General features: G+C 33.1%; 1 protein-coding gene across 7 annotated transcripts in view; it reads right to left on the bottom strand.

Annotated features, from left to right (window-relative positions):
- Positions 1-21,466, bottom strand: part of Adgrl3 (adhesion G protein-coupled receptor L3) — a 759,373-nt gene that overhangs the window by 270,332 nt on the left and 467,575 nt on the right. For 6 of the 7 annotated variants that reach the window (XM_071614317.1, XM_027947334.2, XM_071614313.1 and 3 more), the window contains one exon: positions 9,394-10,194. The exons of the other annotated variant lie outside the window; for it this stretch is intronic. In XM_071614317.1, the coding sequence (XP_071470418.1) occupies positions 9,394-10,194 (801 nt within the window). The remainder of the gene's footprint in view (positions 1-9,393; positions 10,195-21,466) is intronic. 7 annotated transcript variants of the gene reach the window in all.

Below are 21,466 nucleotides of genomic sequence, written 5' to 3'. Positions count from 1 at the left end.
TAACCCACAAAACATTATATATCACATTCTCTTCTAGGCTTATGTGTGTTACATATCTTTTCTATTGTAAATATAACAGCTTACACAGATGAGGTCCTTTGAAGTCCAAATTCACATTTATGAACTGAGTTTCTCTGGGCAGATGACTTTCTCTTTCTCCTTGGTGCCTAGTCATGTTTGTTTTTAAGGGTTAAAGTAAGCATGTGAACACTAATAGACTTTGGAGGGGAAGATGAGTGCTCTACAACACATTTCTGTTTGCTTGCCCTCCCTCTGCTTGAGGATGGATGTAACCTGATACCTTTCTTTGACTTCAGTCCTAGAATATGTACACTGTTCTCCCAGCTCTAGCCATGCATCTAAGTTATGGCACCTGTATTCTTTTTGATCACCTGTGGTGGTAACATGACAATAAAAAGTAAGTCAGACCAGGCTTCTAAATGAAGTTCTGGACAATATATTTGACATTACTTAATCACTCTGATCATCAATTTCTTCATCTGGAAATAAACATGAAGCTTCCATTGCATAAGTACTGTTAGGACTGAATTTGATAATCTCTATAAATGGTTGTCAAACACCTAATAAACAGTAGATAATACTAATAGTTTTTTTTAATAATTTCTCTTTGTTTATTCTCCTAATTTGTTTTTGCTAGACTACTGCCTCCCTCACTATTGTAACTGTATAGCAGGGAGCTGTTTAGCCTTTACTACATTTGAAGACGGTTTTCCCAACTCAAAGGAAAAAAAAAAATCCATCATTTAATCACATGGCTTTTGACTTAACTTAGCCCTTACTTCCTTCTTCTGTTTTACATTGCAAATATTAATTTGTGCATGAATTCCATTTTTCATTTTTGGCTTTTCTTAATTCTTGCAGTTTTACTTTCAAGCCTTCCCTCCACAAACCATTACCATTCATATCTCTTGATGGGTTTCTCTATAAAATACAAGTCTAACCTTTTGTCTAATACATTAATACTCATGCTAATAGCAAAATTAACATAGATTTTAAAAGGAAGTTATGTTTTAATAACCATAGTGTATATTTTAATGAATAGTGTGTTTGTAGAAAAACTGTTTTCTTGTTTTCAAAGGCAAAAATTTCTTTAAAGTCATTTCCATATTAAAAAAAACCTAACATTATAGATACTATTTTAGAAAGTCTTGATATCAACAAATACCTGTCTTTTCACTTACATTTGTCTATTTTAGGTAGAACTGTTCTTTTTAACAATATTTAAAAATAAATTCAAGTTTTAAGGCAAACATATTTTAATCACAAAATACTTTACATAGAAAGCACTGGATCATTCTGATTTATGCCTTCAGAGGAGTTAGTAGATGTGAAAGGTTTGGCCATAAATTTGTACTGTTGACAAGCAATAGGCAAATTTCTTTAAGCAGATAAAAATAAGTATTCTCCATTTGTTTCTGAAGAAATCTGGCAACATGTCTTGTTTTGTAAAATTACAGAGTACCATAAATTTTTACTTGTCATGTATATGTCTTGAATTATTTGGTCATTAATTAATATTATCAGAGAATTTAGCTTTCTAGAGGAAAAGCAGTCATTAAGGAAGAAATACTATTATTCTTAAAAACACAAACTGTCAATTGTCAAACCTAATCCAAGCTACTTGAACATTATTTAAACAATCGAGAAACACATTCTTGGGTATTTTAACAGCAATAATATAATGAAATCAGTTCTCATTTACCTATGCTAATATGGATCTAAGGGCAGGTTTCTAAGGTGGAACCCCTCGATAACCTGAAATCTCATTTTTTGTCATTGCTACCGACCCTTTTAAGATGTGCTAATAATCCACTGCAGGACTGTTTCAGTTCCACCTGCCTGCCCTCTTGTGGACATGATAATGACAAGTGAAATGGCTCCAGAAAGGACAGCTGGTGTGAATCAGAAGCTTAATCATAAATAAGTTGTCTTTTTTATGATTGTGACTTCCACATAGAAACAATTTTGATCACTTTTCTAATAATTGTTCATTTAGCAGGGACAACACTCTACATGGAAAAATTTACTTTGTAACATTTTTGAATAGTTTGACCCCTTAACTCCAGTCTCCATTATTAGGACCGCCAATGTTATGGTTTAGATATTAGGTGTCATCCAAAAGCTCATGTGTGAGACAATGTAAGACAGTTTAGAGGTAAAATGACTGGGTTATGAAAGCCCCAACCCAATCAGTGCATTAATTCCCTGATAAGGATCAACTGAGTAGAAACTGCAGGCAGGGAGGGTATGGCTAGAGGAGGTGGGTTTCTGAGGGTGTGGCTTTGGGGTAAATGTCTTTTGTCCCTGGAGATCTCTGCTTTTTATGCCATGTTTCCAGAGGCTTTCCTCCACCACACACTTCCACCCTAATTCTCTGCCTTACCTCCAACCCAAAGCAACAGAGTCAACTATGTATGGACTGAGAAATCTGAAACTGTGAGCCGCAATTAAATTTTTCCTCCACTAATTTTTCTTGTCAGGTCTTATCATAGCAGCAAAAAGGCTAAAACAAGTCACCTACGTGACAGATTAATGGCTAATACTGGGTTCCATTGGATAAAGTGAGGTTCAGCTTTCTTTTGTATAGGACTGTGTATTTTACACTAATCCTGAGAAGTGGAAGGTGTCATTCAGGGAAGTTTAAACCCTCAATTATGAAGAAATAAAAAATACAGCAAAGGTTTAAAAAAAAACTTGAGAGAGTATTCAGTTGATGTTGAGTGGCAACTGGACAGTTCTTCCAAGTTTTGCAAGTTGGCTGGGAAGCAATGTCCTTCAGGCAGCAGCTGTCACTACAGGCCATGGAGAAGCATTGGGAAGAAAAAGAGGGGGCCCCTTTGGACACAGGGAAACAGCTGATACATAAAAATAAAGTGAGGGTTGAAATTAGCAACAAGTTGCTGACAATTTTTCTCTTTGTAAAGTGCACTCAGCTACTAAGACAGAGGTAAATTAAACTTTAGAGACAATGTGGCATCTCAAGTGGAACCATGGAGCAATCATAACCCATAGGCTGTAGACAAGTCTGATTTAAGATTCTATAGTTTCAGGCTCTATTTTCTGTTGAGGGTGCATCATATTTAACTAAACTGTTCAGGAAGCAGATTCGACTACCTATTAAACACGTGACAGATTCAAAATGTTCAGGATTCTCTGCCCAGCATTCACATTACTCAGCTGTCAAAGTAAAGGGCTCAGATATATGATGTGAAAATTACATTTTAACGAGGTGTCATGTGTGTTTAAAGTTCTTATTCATCACCACATAGCCACAGCTTTTACTGGAGACACAAATTCGCTTAATTAGCATATTATAAGGACAGAAGGTTCACCTTATCTGCATTGTCAAACTGTTATGTGTAGGCTTTCTGTTGTTGGTTTAGATTCTACTACCTTCGGCACATAGAGGAATGGTTCATTTACATAATCTCAAATGGCTTTCAAGAAAATGTGGACTGTCTGGGAAGCAGAAGAGCTGGTAGAAGGCAGTGGTTCTGTCCATCCGTTCTATTGTTAGTATTCATTGCCTCATGTGTTCTGCATTAAATATCAACCAGTGGACACTGTATCTTTCAGAAAATATTGGAAGTAGGTTTATCTGCTTGTTCTAATTATCAACTTGAGCCTAGTTCTTCCTCCTTCAGAAGAAAATACTGATAAGTATTTGCATATTTGCAAAGGAAAATCTAGATTTTTCCCCAGACAGTTTGGAGACAAACTAACTATAAGAGTCAAAGAAAATGACTCACATCTCATCGTTCTTCATTAATGAATAATGAATTAGGCACAAGGTGATCTGGGAGAAAGAACAGTTAAGACTGACAGCCAGTCAACACCAATCACTATTAATGGATAAAGGCAAGTGATACAACTGATTACCTCACACCAGATATGCCTGGACACACAGAGAGTTTAAGAATTATGAAGCAAACCAGAGGCATTCAAATAACCTGTGAAATAGCTAACGAGTATTTGGACGTTACAAGTCACAAAAGAGGATCAATGGAAAGCAATGATGAATGTATACTTTATACCATATTTTATATGGTAGGAAATTGACTCAGTTAAATGTTCATTTGAAGAACATTCTAGATTGAATAGTTTTAGATGTAGGGCTCTGTTCAGAAAATAGTAGCACTTTCACTTTCATTTTAGACTAAAATGCTAAATGCTAATAAACATTTTTGATACAGTGTCCAAAGTTGAATCATCAGTTCTTCCAACACAATGCTTTTCTTTCCTTCCTTTCCTTCCTTCCTTCCTTCCTCCCTCCCACCCTTCCTTCCTTCCTTCCTTGTACCAGGGATTGAACCCAGGGTTTCTATTGAGCCACACCCCCAGACCTTTTTATTTTTTATTCTGAGACAGGGTCTACCTGCTAAATAGCTTAGGGTCTGGTTCAGTTGCTAAGGCTGGCTTTGAACTTGTGATCCTCCTGCTTCAGCCTCCCAAGCTGCTGGGAGTAGGCAAATGATACAGATGACTACCTCACAGCAGATATGCCTGGACACACAGAGAGTTTGAGAATTATGAAGCAAACCAGAGGCATTCACATAACCCGTGAAATAGCTAAGGAATAACTGGGCCCAGAATAATGTTGATTCAATAGAACACAATTATCTGGGCATAGTAGTACATGCCTATAATCCAAGTGCCTCAAGAGGCAAAAGACAGGCCAAAGATCACAAGTTCAAGGCCAGCCTTGGCAATTTAATGAGGCCCTATGCAACTTAGTGAGACCATGTATTGAAATAAAAAATGAAAAGGAATGGGGATGTGGCTCAATGGTACAATATATAGTACTACAAAAATAAATAAATAAATAAATAACACAAAACCTTACAGTTATTATGCCTTTCTGAATATAATACACTTTCCATTTTCTCTACCATGAAGAAATCAGTAATTTTCTAACTGAACATTTTGAAACTGTATTCTTACTATAAAATTCTCTGATCAACTGCCCTTTTACCAAGGCCCAGGACAGCCTGGGTGAAGAGGAGAAGGACCTAACTGTAGGGTAAGGAACCTGGGTACGATGGCTGGAATGAGTTAAAACTTCTGGACTTAGAAGTTCGCAGCAAACAATGAAGATGACTAGCAGAGGAGCATACTAAAATTATATGGTTTATAAAACAAATTTAGAAATAACACTTCTACTCTCAATATCCTAAAAAATCAGAACACTGTAAGTTATTTTCTTTCATTTGTTTGTTTAAATCATTTAACAAACCTTTACAGAACACCTACATTTATCAGGCACTCAATAAGACTGTAGACAAAAATGACCAAAACAATATCAATGAGATTATTCCAGTATTAATTCAAGTCTAAGTGGTTATAAAAAAGCATTTTATAAATTAGAGACTCTTTGCACTGTGTATTCTTAAATAAGTGAAATACAAGTAACTTATTAACATTTTAAAAGAAATTGTTTTCAAATATATATAGTTACATGGATATGAAGCAGTAGTATAAAAATAAGTTCTTATTTTTACATCAATTTATTTTGGAAAACCATAAGAATATTGGCAATTCGCAGTTGATATAATGCAGAATAAGAGATGGTAATATAATGTCCTGAAAATATTTTTAGATAAATCAGAAATTTTAAACTTCTTGTATACTGTACACAGAAGAATGGAACCTTAAAGATCTTTTCAATGAGAAACTTTAGTTATATTCTACAATATAACAATGAATATTTGCAGTACAAATTTAAAGAATTTAATTAAAATTAACTTCTTGATATGGTAGAAAACAATCCATTTCACAGATTGTATCATCCCTTACAATGTTTTCCTTTGAAAAAGAAAGAAAACATATATGTCATGTAATGAGCCAAACTAACAGAAGACAATTTAGCAGTGGGGAGGTAGGTGCTGGGAAAAGTAAGGGACTAGAAATAAACGACTTTTACAATCACTCTTCAGAATGTTCCTGAAGAGATAAACTTTTCTTCACATACTTCCACAAAGTTTTCTATTCTAGAATTTAAAAATGACCCTTGTAAAAACATAACAAAATAAAACATCTGATTTCATACTTGAAAAGTAGGTAACAGTTTTTAGAGTATGAATTCATGGCAATTTTCTCAGAGTATAAATTACAAATTGTACTTTACTTAGAGAATGCTTATCACTAGTAACAGAAAGTTCTGAGTAAGTTACATAAGCCACAATGCTTTGGGGGCCCTCATTGGGAAAATGTGGATAATAATGGTGCTTGAGGCTCCCTGGTGTGTAGCTTAGTGATGCGGTTAGTGACTCTACTATGCCTATTCTGCGCATTACCTCATTAAAATTTAACAAAAATATTCTGAGGTGGGTATCATTTTTTCCACTTCATACTTGAGGAAACCAAGAACAAAAGGCTGAGCAAACTTCCCACAATTGAGCAACTGACAGTGGTAGAATTCAAACCAAGGTCCTACAAGACCCTTTAGTTCATATTTAGAAACAGATGCTACCTATGTGTAAGCATCACCAGAGAGCTTTCTATATCTATGAGAAGCACATTTGTGTTTATCTCCAATGCTAGGTTTTTTGGTGTACAGAACAGTTATATACAGTAGAAGTAAAACACAGGTAACCCTATACAAAAATCATTAATTATTTTTTGTTACAGAACATAGTTAAAATAAGAACAAGAAGACTTGGACTGCTACCAACAAATGGCAACAACAAATACATTTTTGGTCTACATACTTAGGTATGTTTTTGACCATAACATATTTGTAAATTGAGAGTTTTCATATATGGTTGAATAAAAAGGCCCATAATACACTGGCAATAAGAATTCCTCGAAGGCAATTGCTTGAAAGATGTCAATGTAATTTACTACAGAAAAACACCCACCAAAAACTGTGGAATGAAGATGAACAGCCTCTATTAATGCTAATTGAAATTCTCGTATCCACATATAGCATGCATAAAATTTACTTCTACACTTATTCTTTCCACCTCTAAACTACAGTAAGTCCATGCCAAAGTACCAGCTTTTTAATTTGAGCAGCTGTGTGTGCAAATTGATACTTTTTCTGGCAATTATATCTACAAATTTAATACAGGTGAAATCCCACTATTTGCAAAACAAAGTCTTAATTGTGGTTGTTCAAAAGGAGTGAAAACTGAATCTCCTGGCTTAGGAATTCAATTAAAAGCTGAAAATTATCATTTCTTAAAGTTTTTCACTTCAAAAACATCTTTTTTTTTTACAAACATGAGCACTAATAGATGTGGGTAAAATGGCCCCGCTCCCATAAATAAACAAACAGATAAATAAAATTAATTGAGCGGTACAACCTTCTTCATGGCCACAATTAATAACAATTCTCCTCTTTCTACCTACATAGAGTTATCAAATAACATATAATCTTTTAATAAACAAAAGTGAAACTATATTATTGCTTTTTGCTCTAATTACAAAATATGACTATAATTTCTTTTGAGGCCATTTGAAATTACTTTGTGATCAAAATGAATAATAAAAAAAGGTTAAGAACCATTAATAAACAGAGTTTTCAGTAACAAATTATTTATTTTGATTTAAGAATATCATAGCTATAGAAGAATAGGTTGTATCCTAGGATACAACCCAATGATTGATTCTTGCTCAGGTTCTCAATTGCACAGTATATTGTATTTAAAAATATTACCTGTACTGCATTTAAACAGATAATGCAGTTGGTTTAGAAGATTTTTTGAAGACCTAATAATAATTTGTTGTTGTTGCAAATTTGGCTTTCCTTTCCATAAAAGCCAATTCAACACAATATCAACATTAATGATTAGGAAAAGAAGCACTGTCACTTTTCCTGAAGCCTTTTAGGGGTTAGACAAAAAGCCACCTAATTTGTCATTCTCTCTAAAGTAGTGGTAGAAAGCCATTCATTCATTCACTCAACAAAGAGCTATTGAACCTGACTTAAATGCATGCATTATATTACACTAATGTCTGGAAGACAAAAATAATTATCAGATAGATACATTTTAAAAAGAGGATATATAGTGTTGAGGTTGTGGCTCAGAGGTAGAGCGCTTCCCTAGCATGTGTGAGGCCCTGGGTTCGATCCACAGAACCACATACAAATAAATAAAATAAAGATATTGTGTCCACCTACAACTAAAAAAAACCCCATATTTTTAAAAAACAGTTTATATAAGGTAATGTAATTGGTCATATGAAATTTAGAATCTGTTTCTGTAAGAAAATGTGTATATACTGGACTATTTAGAAGAATGGCATGCTAGTGAAAGCATGGTAAAAAAAAATGGATGTGCATGATGGCATGTGTCTGTGATACCACTACTCAGGAGGCTGAGACAGGAGGAATACACACACACACACACACACACATATATGTGTGTATATATATATATATATATATATCTGGGCTGGTATATAATCCCGTGGTAGAATGCAACTAGGTGAAGTTCCAGTACTTAAAGAATATTTTTTTAAAAGTGCAGAAAATAAGGATATTAACAGGAAAATCTAAAAGATAGAAATACTTGAATGGGTATATTACTATCAAAATTCAGACACCTCTATTTTAATTTTCCACTACATTTAATCTTAGAGAACATTATTATGGCTTGCTTCAAAACTTAACTTTTAAATTAAGATAATTCTGTTCTCCTGTGTAAATAAAAGTAAAATAAAAAAGAAATAAAAAAACTGAAGCTATTTATAGTTATCTTTAAACAACATTAAAAGGAAATAGTATGTTCCAGAGAGATAAGGGATACTTTTAAAGAACTGAAAGAAAAGATTAGATCTCAAGCTTATTCAAAACTGTTCTCCATTGTCATTTCTTATAAAAATTGTGATTTTTTTGTACTTACCATTTATGTACATTATTCTCTATATCAAATAAGTTCACTCAGACAAAGGCACACTCAAACTGACAATATGTCCCATGAAGTGGTCACATAAAATGATCTGTGAGGTGAATATATTGGTTAACAGTTCCTGCAGCATTGTATCATCCTAAACCCTTGATATGTTCCAAGCAAAGAGCATTTTTGAGGGTATTTCACAATTAATTAGAAAGGATAGCATCCTATCTTAGCAAAGGTTTTGTGTATTTCAGTATGCAAAGATCTAACCAGCAGCTAATGACACATTCCCATAGAAAAGAAGAGCTAAAATTTTTGGAGAAAAGCTGTACAAAGGACAAATAATCAGGTTTTCATAGTTATAAATTGTTAGGACTGAAAGTGGTATCATTGATTTCTCTAAAAAGATAAGAAAAAGAATAGTTTTAGGTACACGGGCCAGAAGAGAGAGAGACCACAGTTTATCTAATTAAAATCATGAGAATAAACTCTAAGTATCCACCCACAGAATACCATCAAAATTCAAACTTACCTGATCTACTATCCAGAGGTCCAAAGTCCAAGGAATATTTCACTACATGATAGTTATTCCACACATAGAGTAGGTTGTCCCTGGGGTTGTAATCCACAGCTGCTATGTATTGATATGAATTGGGAAAAGGAACATCCACCAGACTATCCTTGCTTTGGTCGGTATTGTAAATGTAGTCAATCTTATTCCCGGTGGCCTCATTGTCATCATCCTCATATACAGATTTGACCACATACAGAATCCCACAAATCATAAATGCATTGGAAGCTGACCTTTTATCATATGCAGTATCCCATGTCCCTTCAATCCGTAGGGTATAAGGGTTCAACTGACTAATGACGATTTTACCATTGTTTTGTTCTGTTGCATAGATGACCCAGAGCCCATTTTCATCCACTGCCAGGTCTATGTCAGATTTGCCTCCCCATCGGTAAGGGGAGGTATCATGGTAATTGGCATTTGCTATGATAGCCTCTCCACTCTTTATCCTAGTCCGCAAATCAAACTTTACTATGTTCCTGGTGCGTTCTTTATTGAAGAACAAAGCTCCATCATACACAACAAATCCTGTGCCATCCACCCTATGAGGGAGCTTGTAGGTAGTAGTTGGCCTTCCAGCAATGAAGTCATCTTTGGATGAATATTCAGTCAACGTATCAGTTCTGTAGGGGGTCCAGGGCATATAATAAATCTTGTCAGAAGCCTGAAGAGGGTCTTTGCACCATGCCCCAGACTGGTGGTCAGACTCAAACAAATGTTCACTCTGGTATACTCCTTTTAGTAGTCCAGGACAAAGAAAAACTGTTGGAAGGGAAAGAGTTAAGACAAAAAATTGTATTAATTACTTATTTTCTCATATTCTTATTTTTCAGCAAGAATGCAACTGTAACCAGAGATACCCACCACCACTTATTTTGGTGCATTTTTTGAGAACACAAAGTATTTTTCCATATTAATTTTGACTTTTTTAAAAAAACACTTTGATTTAATTTGCTTAAAAATTTAGACTTTTTTAATGAGTAGCTGTGCTTTCCTGTGGTTTTTACCTTTGTTAAAGTGTATGATAACATTTGTGAATATATGTATCAAGTGCAACATATGTCTATGTGTTCTATAGACATATAACAAATACAAAACTTTATACACAATGTGTTTATTAGTTCACTGAAGAACATATCTTATTTGGAAATGAAAGTATATTGTTTCCACTCTCAAAAAATTAGCTGTTGAACAGTTGTCATTAATAAACATAGGAATATCCCATAGTAATTTTTGTTTAAATAAATGAAAAATCTTGTATGTTACAGGCCAGTGAATCCTCTAGCAAAAAAAGCTCTTGAAACTGCTACAACACGCACAGAGCATGCAGTCCACACAATTAAAAATGAGTGATGGATGGATACTGGAAGAAAAAAGAGAAAGGAAGAAAAAGAAAGGAAAGAAGGAATAAGGAAAGAAGAAAGGGTGAAAAGTTACAGAAAAGAACCCAAGATCTAGATTTTAATCAGTTAAAAATGTCCTGTTAAATACAGTAGTATTGGAACTTAAAACATGTACCTTTTACTGTTACATGAAAAAAGCATTAAAAAACAAGATTACTTGCTATATTTTGCTGCTCATACTTCAGAATGAAAACAGGCAAGAATCATCTGATTCACCTGCATTTTAGTATGATTCAGTAACATATTGTGACAGTGGTTATAAGAAAGCTTGTCTGATTCATCTGACATGAAGGGGCAATAAAGCAATGTTTCCCATAGGGTGGTCCTTGAAGCACTGGTTTCAAGTAGTAAAGCTAGGTATTACAACAAAAGAAAAAAAAAAGGATCCTTAGCCACATTTGTCTAAGAAATGTTACATCAGATACTATTGTGGTAGAGATTCTAATAGCACAGGTAAATTAGAGAATCTCCCAGGCAGAAGCTGTAGGGTGAGGAATTTTCACAAACTAATTTGATCTTGGAATTTTTCCACAGAGCCTCTTTGGATTGCAGTCTTCTGCTGAACCTGCTGTGGGAAACACTGCTCTAATATATTTGCAAAGCAAACACACTGAAAAATAATCATGCAGTCCACTGTTATGTTTGAAGTGATTAGAAATATACGGGGTGGAAAAATTAGGAAATCACAAGGAATTTAGATGCTGACCCACTTTTAATGATTTATTATTCTTTCAGCATTAGTGATTAGCTTTTTTAATAGCGATTATAAGCGCAGATTCAATGGAAAACAAGATGAAACTCAGCTACATTTTTGGAGATTATTGAAGAGGACAATAAATTACCAAAATCTCCCAAGTTTTAATTTTGAAGAAATAAAAAAAAATGTCAGGGGAACTGGCTATCAAAATATTCCATAGCAAGAATAAAAGAGCATTGTCAATTTAGAAACCATGATAATATTGATGATTATAAAAAATGTCTCAGCTGTTTAAATGATTGCTTTAGTTGTAAGGAAAAGTAACTCTTTGCTGTAAAAATTGTCCATCACCTTTATGCTAAAGTTAATAATAAGCCCTTGGTTGCTAAAGCAATTTAAAATATTTTAGAAAATTATCTCCCTTTCCCCCTAGTAGACACAAATGAGTGAAACAGGGGAACCTACACCAGAGCTATGAGAAATCATTTAGCACATAAATAAAAACAAATCTAAAGCAATCACTGTTCATCACATCTATTGGATTTCTAACTACTTACTTAAAAATAAAGAGGAATATAATATAATGTTGAAAATTTTACAATATTAAACTGTGTTAGGATAAAAGGATAAAACTAGCATTGGTCAGTAAAACAGATTAAAGTGAAGTTGAGCAGCAGAAGTAGTAAATAAACTTCCATAAAATAGATAAGAATTAATAACAAAATTATTTTAGCTCAATGTTAAACTGTTAAATAACTTAGCCTATAAATAGCATATAATTTATGAAAGGTATTTAATTACCTTTTTGTTCCACTTCTATTGGAGAGAGAGAAGTAAAGAGAGAAAGGAGAAAAGAGAATAGATTAATGGTACGGTATTGGCCAAGCAGTTTTTATTCACCTCTTCCAAACTGAAAGTAAATAATTCATTTCACTCATACTTCCTTCATCGAACATTATGTTTATTATTTAAAAACCCATTTGTTTAATGCAGTTTTAAAAAAAATCATGTAAACTTTAAAATACAGTATAAACTTGGAAAAATAGGCAAAAATTAATCAAGCTGATTGAATAAGCATACTACTCCAAATGATAGACATGAAATGCAATATTTATAATTACACCAATATTTTATATTTTAAAGGGCAGGTCAGCAATTATGTATACAGAAAGCTTTCAAATAATTTTGTTTGTTTTACTTGTAAATACTAACTCTGTACCATTATTTAAGATAATAGTCTTCTTTTTTATTTCAATAAAAAATGTTTCTTTTGAAGAAATGACATCTTCAAAAGAAACTACTCTTCAATTGTTTTCTAGAACCTATGACTCCCCATAGCTTGTCTGTCTTGTGGGAAATGTCCTCTATGAGGTTACACATTAACCAGGAAGCTCTTTCCCTGAATAAATGAACTTATAACCCTTCTTAAAGAAATTTATCTCACACTTATCAATATTTGATATTATCATGGAAAAATACTGTCATTCAGAAATACCTATTAGCAGAAGATTCTTATAAATTTTATAATTCTTTTTCTTATAATTCTTATAAATCTGCCTCTGCCTTTTTTGACATTCTTAACTGAGTCAATATACAGTCATAAAAATGTTGTGAGGCCCTCAAACACATAGTGTTTATAATTTCTAAAATTAATTTTCATTATTGTTTTTAAGTTACTGATCAGTATAAGTCAGTGAAAGTTTTGAGAAATTATGACATATTTATCAATGTCCATTAAGTGACACCTTTTTGAACTTATAAACATTTGTCTCTTTAAACACAATTTGCCTGCATCCTAATGAGGAAAAACAAACAAACAAACAAGTTACCAACAAGAAAATGGTACAAGTGTCAGGAAGAATGGATTCTTAAAACTTTAAAAATTACAGATTATAAATATTGTAAAACTAAGGCAATTTTACTGGAAGGGATGAACTGATAAATTATGCACAGTAAACATATTGAAAACTCCAGGAAAATTTCAAAGACAATCAAGAGATGCTGTTTTGGTTAATTACATTTGGGTGAGATTTTTGTTCTTTGACCTAAACTCATGTTTTCAATTACTGTCAATACATACTTATTTCTAGTCATTGACTTTTGAAACCTCAATATGACACATTTTAAGAAAAAAAAAAACTGTATATACAAAAAGTTAGGCTAGAAAGTTGTAGCTCACTAATTTACAAGTCTTATTTTTAAAACTATTCCTAAAATTATTTAAACATTATATTGCCATATTGTATCTCAGTTATACTTTATTGAGTAACTAACTACATGGTAAACATGACTGTATGACTAAATAGAGACCAGTTAAAGACTTTATCTAAGAGATGTATGCCATGCTTTCACTAGAATACTAACCTGTGTTCAAACTTACAACTAGAAGACCTTGTCCATTTAAAAATTACTTAATCAACAATCTCAAAAATTTGGACTTAAAACCCATTACAGTGAGGGTGGCGATTAGAAATGGGAAATCATCCTACAGTTCACATTTTTCAATCACTAACCTACAAAAAATTTTTGATTAATTTGTTTCCTTAAAGTAGCTCCAGATACATGTTTTTGAAAATTAAATATGGAGCTATTTATACTCTACAACATTAAATGTACCCTCCCTCACAGAATGTTAGTCTACTTTCATATTAAACTTATAGACAGTTTTATTTACAAATATCCTACTTAGTTGAGTAAAATTTGTCCCTTCAAAATGAGGAAGATAGGATTTGTAACAAAAAATAGTGATAATGTTTCTATTATATTTTGTAAAGATTATCTTACATTTTAATAGAAATTTTGATTCTTCAAAGAACTTTCATCTATCATCTCAGCAGTCTTTTGGAAGAATTTTGCTTTTAATACTTGGTTCTTAGTCTAATTTCCAAGAAATTGGCATAAGCTCTATTGTAAATAGAGCTTGCCTCTGTTACTTGCTGGTTACTCAAAATTAAGATTTATTAGGCAGTTCTGCTTTGGAGAAAATTATTATGGTCTTGCCCATGTCATGACTGGCTGTAGCTCATTTATCTTTTATTTGCTATTTTCAAGACTGAAGTAAAACAGACCTATAATTTAAGTTGAAACAAGTGCACACAAATCATATTCCCATAACAAAAACTGGCAAGACAACATAATTTGTCGTTGAAAAGCTTAGTAACATTTAGAATTGGCCAGTCATTGCCTATCATCCAATTCTGATTCTAGAATGTTCCTTATCCCTGAGACAACAAATTAAAGTGATTTTTGAAACAGCATATCACCATTTCCTTTGTAACCGCACAATGCCTATTGTCATTTAGATATGAGGTATCCCCCAAAAGTTCATGTGTGAGAAAAAGAATGTTCAAGGTAAAACAATGTGAATATGAGAAGTGCAACCTAATCAGTAGATTAATTATTGATTTGGATTAACTGAGAAGTAACTGTAGACAGGTAGGGTATGGCTAGAGGAAGTCGGTCGTTAGAAGTGTGCCTTTTGGTTCATATTTTGTCACTGATGAGCCCAGTACTTCAGCTTCTTAACTGCCCTGTCCTGAGTTGCTTTTCTCTGCAGTGCTCTTCCACCACAATGTTCTTTTTTTTTTAATTTTTTATTGTTGATTGTTCAAAACATTACATAGTTCTTGACATATCATATTCCACATTTTGATTCAAGTGGGTTATGAACTCCCACCTTCACCCCATACACAGATTGCAGAATCACATCAGTTACACATCCATTGATTTACATATTGCCATACTAGTGTCTGTTGTACTCAGCTGCCTTTCCCATCCTCCACCATCCCTCCTCCCCACCTCTCCTCTCCCCTCCCCTCCTCTCTGTCTACCCCCTCCACTGTATAACCCTGAGGGTCTCCTTCCATTTCCAAGCAATTTCCCTTCTCTCTCCCTTTCCCTCCCACCTCTCATCCCTGTTAAATGTTAATCTTCTTCTCATGCTCTTCGTCCCTACTCTGTTCTTAGTTACTCTCCTTATATCAAAGAAGACATTTGGCATTTGTTTTCTAGGGATTGGCTAGCTTCACTTAGCATAATCTGCTCTAATGCCATCCATTTCCCTGCAAATTCTATGATTTTGTCATTTTTTAATGCAGAGTAATACTCCATTGTGTATAAATGCCACATTTTTTTTTTTTATCCATTCGTCTATTGAAGGGCATCTAGGTTGGTTCCACAGTCTTGCTATTGTGAATTGTGCTGCTATGAACATCGATGTAGCAGTGTCCCTGTAGCATGCTCTTTTTAGGTCTTTAGGGAATAGACCAAGAAGGGGAATAGCTGGGTCAAATGGTGGCTCCATTCCCAGCTTTCCAAGAAATCTCCATACTGCTTTCCAAATTGGCTGCACCAATTTGCAGTCCCACCAGCAATGTACAAAGTGTACCCTTTTCCCCACATCCTTGCCAGCACTTGTTGTTGACTTCCTAATGGCTGCCAATCTTACTGGAGTGAGATGGTATCTTAGGGTGGTTTTGATTTGCATTTCTCTGACAGCTAGAGATGGTGAGCATTTTTTCATGTACTTGTTGATTGACTGTATGTCCTCCTCTGAGAAGTGTCTGTTCAGGTCCTTGGCCCATTTGTTGATGGGAAAACTGGAAATCCATATACAACAAAATGAAACTGAATCCCTTTCTCTCGCCATGCACAAAAGTTAATTCAAAATGGATCAAGGAGCTTGATATCAAATCAGAGACACGCCGTCTGATAGAAGAAAAAGTTGGCTACGATCTACATTCGTGGGGTCGGGCTCCAAATTCCTCAATAGGACACCCATAGCACAGAAGTTAATAACTAGAATCAACAAATGGGACTTACTCAAACTAAAAAGTTTTTTCTCAGCAAAAGAAACAATAAGAGAGGTAAATAGAGAGCCTACACCCTGGGAACAAATCTTTACTCCTCACACTTCAGATAGAGCCCTAATATCCAGAGTATACAAAGAACTCAAAAAAATTAGCCACCACAATGTTCTGCCTTACTTGTGCCTAAAACTGTGGAGTCACTCCCGAATAAGCTGAACTTCAGATACCATGAGACAAAATAGACTCTTCCTTTTCTATGTTTTTCTTATCAGGTCTTTGGTCACAGTGACAAAAAAGCTAACTAAAACTGCCAAACAAATAATACATCCCTAATCAATAATGGCTGAATTAAATACATAACTCAAATAATGGTGAATATTATTGCTTCCTGATGTTTTAAGAATGTCGTAAAACATGGTGAAACTATCTGGTTGTACCATGTGAAATCAAAATGCAATGATTTATCTGCATAATGCCTTTCAATATTGTAATGGTTGGAAAGGAAAGGAAAATTTATAAGAAATTTATATAAGTCATTAAACATAAAACTGGAGAAAAAGTATATAGATAGTTCTGGGAGTAATACTGGCAAGAACAATTTGTTGCCATAAAACAGCCTGCAAAGATCTAAAACTACAGGCCTAACATACTTGTTTTTCTCCTTTCTGAAATGAGATCACAAATTAATGAATTATATGATGACAACTGGGGCAGGGCCTTCTTCAGGATCTCCTATCCCATATCTTGACTTATATTCTGAATTCTGAACATTATAAGTGTCATTGTTCATTTCCAAACCTCTTTGGAACAAGTTTGTTTTCTTTTCTCTCTTTGCTCCAACTACTTTTGTTGTCCATTCAGTCTCTATAAATACGTTTATATATTTCCTTAAAGTGATTTCATTGTTGTCCTTTGTCAAACTTAATGTCATATGTTATATCCTGTGGTTAGAGGGAATGACAAATTCACGCTAAAGATAATTTTATTCTGTATAAAAGGAGGAAAGTAGAAAAAGAGTCTAGTAAAGTTTCCCTTCAATCTTCAGTGTTCATAAAATAGATATAACATCCAATTATGTTATTGCTTAGTAAACTAAAATGTTATCAGTTCTAACCAGTTTTTTTTGTACCACATGTAAAACTTTAGAATTGCATCCTTTAATTTAAAAAGGTATGGAACAGAGAGCATGTATATTCATTGCCAAGTTTTTCCAAGCTTCATTGCAAATTGCAAAGAAATAAATTTGTTGCATGCTGAAAATTGTTAGTGCCATAACTAAGAACTATGAAATGGCATCTAAATGTCCTTTTAATTTCCTTTTCTATACAGTAAATCATAGATCACATTTTCTATCAACAACATCCATGCTCCTAATAGGTAGAAATTTATAATCCAACAATACTTCTCTATTTCTGCAATATATAAACATACCTATGAAGAACATAATATAGTTATAAAATATTAAATAATTTATAAGAAAATAGATTTTTCATTGAAATGATATTTTAAAAAGAATTATTTTTTGGGTTACTTTTGGCTTAGATTATTAAAATACATTTGGGTACCCTTATCAGAAACTTGCTGACCAATTAAGGAAGTGTAGAAAGGCAAACTACATAAGTTATAAAAAAAATGAGTCTTGCATAAAAATTTCACCAGATTTAATTTTTCATACAAAAATTTAATGTGGCATTTATTTTTTCCATCTGATAAAAATTGACAAAAAAGTTTAAAAGATTTGATCAAGGTCAATACTAAGAGGTATTACAGACCTGTCATGTGTGTAAAGGTTTCGTGCTGATTCTACCAACAAGTAAATTCAAAGAACACATTTTTATTTTTGTACTCTTGCTCTTCATTTCCATTCTATCACCAAATCCATGAAGGAGCATACTTAAGAGGAGATACACAATATAAGCAGAATCTCCCTGAGGGTAGGCACAATATCTGTCATCATATGCACTAATTAAGAACTGAAGTTTTCTATACAAGACTGATTTAAACATCACAAAACTCTTATGAAGTGGACATTATCATTATCTTCAATTTTCAGTGGAGGAAACTGAGACACAAAAAAACCATGGCTATATGGATAATATGTATTAGAACTGGGATTCAAATTCATGTTTTGATCTTACTCATTAATGATCTTCAGTGAAATGAAGGACAATCTTATTTATCTCTAGTACCCAACACATAGATCTCAATATTTGTTTCTTCTTTGCAAAAAACAGAAACACAGTATTTTCAAAGAAAGGAATTAGATCACATACTTGTTAGCACTATCATCCCTTGAGACTAGAAATGCAAATCATCTCTCACAGGATTAAAATAATAGAGGGAAAAAATGGGCTCCACATTTCTTGGTCAAAGAAAACATGATTTCTGTTATCAGTGAAAGCAAACCTCTGTTCAACACCTCATGTCTTACTAATTTTTATTATTCTGAAACTGAAAACACTTTCTCTTCTTCCATTACACATTCACCAAGAAACAAATAGAAGTTCCTCAGTAAATAGCAGTAAGATTTGTAAGTGCATCAAATTTTTTGGTATAGTGCACATCAAAAATTCTGACAGATGTCTGTCTTTTTCAGTAAATAAAGTGCTAAGCCTTTATTTAATGAGAGACTGGAGTAATCTCTGCAGCTCAGCTTCTAAATTAGGCTTTTCAAATAACACCCATGCATCATTGAATAAGAGTGCTGCTCAAGCACCTTGTATTACAATGGCTTCATATAATGTGTTTCAAAAATGAACACCTCCTAATGAATTTCCTCCTGGAGTGTGTAGATTGAAAATGTCAATAATTCATAAAATACTTTCACTAGGCACATTCTAATTTAAACACTTAAATACAATATCTATAGATGCTGCAGAAACTGAGAAAGCCTTTTATTTTGTGTTAACGTTATATTCCATTGATGGATCTGTTAAACCTTTCAAACTGTTAATTTAGCCTTTTAAAAGAAAATGGTGCTATTAGTAGACTCTTTTTAGAATCTATTTGTAATAGCTCTAATAAAAATAATAATTTTTCAAAGTTATTATGGACGACACTTAAAATCAATACTACATTTGGTTCATCAAGGATGCACCCTTGTTATAATGATTTGTCACTACTATGTAATAAGTATATGGCATTTACAGTTGCTAAACTACCACAACAAAAAACAAACACAGAATCACCTTGCATACATAAGACCACATATGTATAGTGATATATAAGAACCATTGAATGTATCTACTGAGTTCCTGTTTTGTGTAAGGCCTTTACAAATACAGAGAAAAGTAACCATAATACCTAAGAGTTACTAAACAGATTTCACATGGGTAGCCATCACATGGCACTATCCCTACAGAAACTTGTGAATTTGGCAAAATAAACAGGTTATGGAGGATAAATTGATCTCTACTTTAGGGAAACACAGTCTAATGACTGGGGATTTTCAGGAAATTTATTTACCAATAACAAGCTATTATTGAATGTATTCAAAGAAACCTGTCTACTGATATTAAATACAGACAGGAATACAAGTAAACAGCAGAGAAAGGGATCTTGTCAAAAGAAGCTGAAGTAAGAAGAGGGAAAATAGTTTTATTAAAATCACTAGTTTATTTGTAAGATGTCACCAGTTTATTCGTAGGACATATTTTTGACCAATTCTTACTACTAAGGTTCTATGTGTCCTAATTCATGTATGCAATAATTATGGTATTGAAATGAATCTAGATCTAATCTCAGAAATTTGGTAAATACTTTATATTAGTATTTCTAGGATCTGGGGCTGAAATTTTGTTAGATATAATTTAGTCTCAGTTAATATTTTTTTAAAATTTTTATTTTTTATTTTTTTTTGAGAGAGAGAGAGAGAATGAGAATTTTTTAATATTTATTTTTTTAGTTTTTCGGTGGACACAGCATCTTTATTTTTATGTGGTGCTGAGGATCGAACCCAGCGCCCCGCGCATACCAGGCGAGCACACTACCACTTGAGCCACATCCCCAGCCCATCAGTTAATATTTTAAAATGAAGAAAATAAAATGAGAATATTAACATATTAACCCCAAATTACAATTTATTTTTCAATCCATAGTATCAAAACAAATTAACAAGTAATATAATAATTTTTGATTCACTTAGTAGGTTTTTTATTTTTATTTTTTTTCCCAGTGCTAGAGTCAAATCCAGGGTATTATGAAAACAGAAATTGCTATCCTAATTTTATTGATGAGAAAAAACAGAAGTTGTTAAGAAGCAAAGTTACATTATTTTTGATTGGATTGAATTGAATTAAATATTGTCTTTCTGTCTTTACATGAGCATTGTGAATTAATCTTGGAATTTAAAGTTTCTATCATCACTTCATGCAAAAATATGAAACAACAAAACCCAGAGAAACCCTCAGTAAAGAACAAACAAAACAGAAGCAATAACATCAATATTTTGAGGCATAGCCTAGGAATGTTGAGGAGCTACAACACACTCTGGAATTTTGAAGAGCCTTCCAAATATCTCATCCAATTTGGGATTGGATAGTTAGCTAAAGAACAGAAAAATATTTTGTATTAATTAGTAACATATTTAAAGATGAAAATATTAGTAATACAAATGTAATTTCTAGAACTAAAACAAAAGTGAACAAAATTTATTTTAGAAATTTTAGAAGAAAATATATGTAAAACATTCTATATATGTCAACCGAATCTCTTGGGAGGTAGATTTAAGATCCTTACTCATTTGATTTTTTTGGTATTTGATGAGGTCAGGAAGCCAATTCATATAGAAATAACACCAAGTCTTTAGATTCATTACTCTAGTTTCCCAAAATATGATTTTTATATGTTTTTTTCATATCTTATGTCTAATTAATTCTGAACATTAACCCTATTCTTCACAATGGAATATTTTTATTTTGTGTAATCTATAAGAATATGTATTTCCAAATATTTGCTCATTTTGCCACCTTTGTTCAGAATGCATCACCTCTTACCTCCTGATGAAGCTACACTCTATTGTTAGGTCCTACCTCATATTTCCATTCCTTCAGAAACACTTTTTCACTTATCATAGTCCGTATTTAATAACTAAATACATTCAATATAGTTTTCCCAGGAGAAGTCAC

The sequence above is a fragment of the Marmota flaviventris genome, chromosome 7 (genome assembly GCF_047511675.1).
Source record: "Marmota flaviventris isolate mMarFla1 chromosome 7, mMarFla1.hap1, whole genome shotgun sequence".
In the NCBI taxonomy this organism is placed as follows: Eukaryota; Metazoa; Chordata; class Mammalia; order Rodentia; family Sciuridae; genus Marmota; species Marmota flaviventris.
The sequence above is the reverse complement of the archived record's forward strand: the minus strand, read 5'-3'. Positions and strand labels throughout refer to the sequence as shown.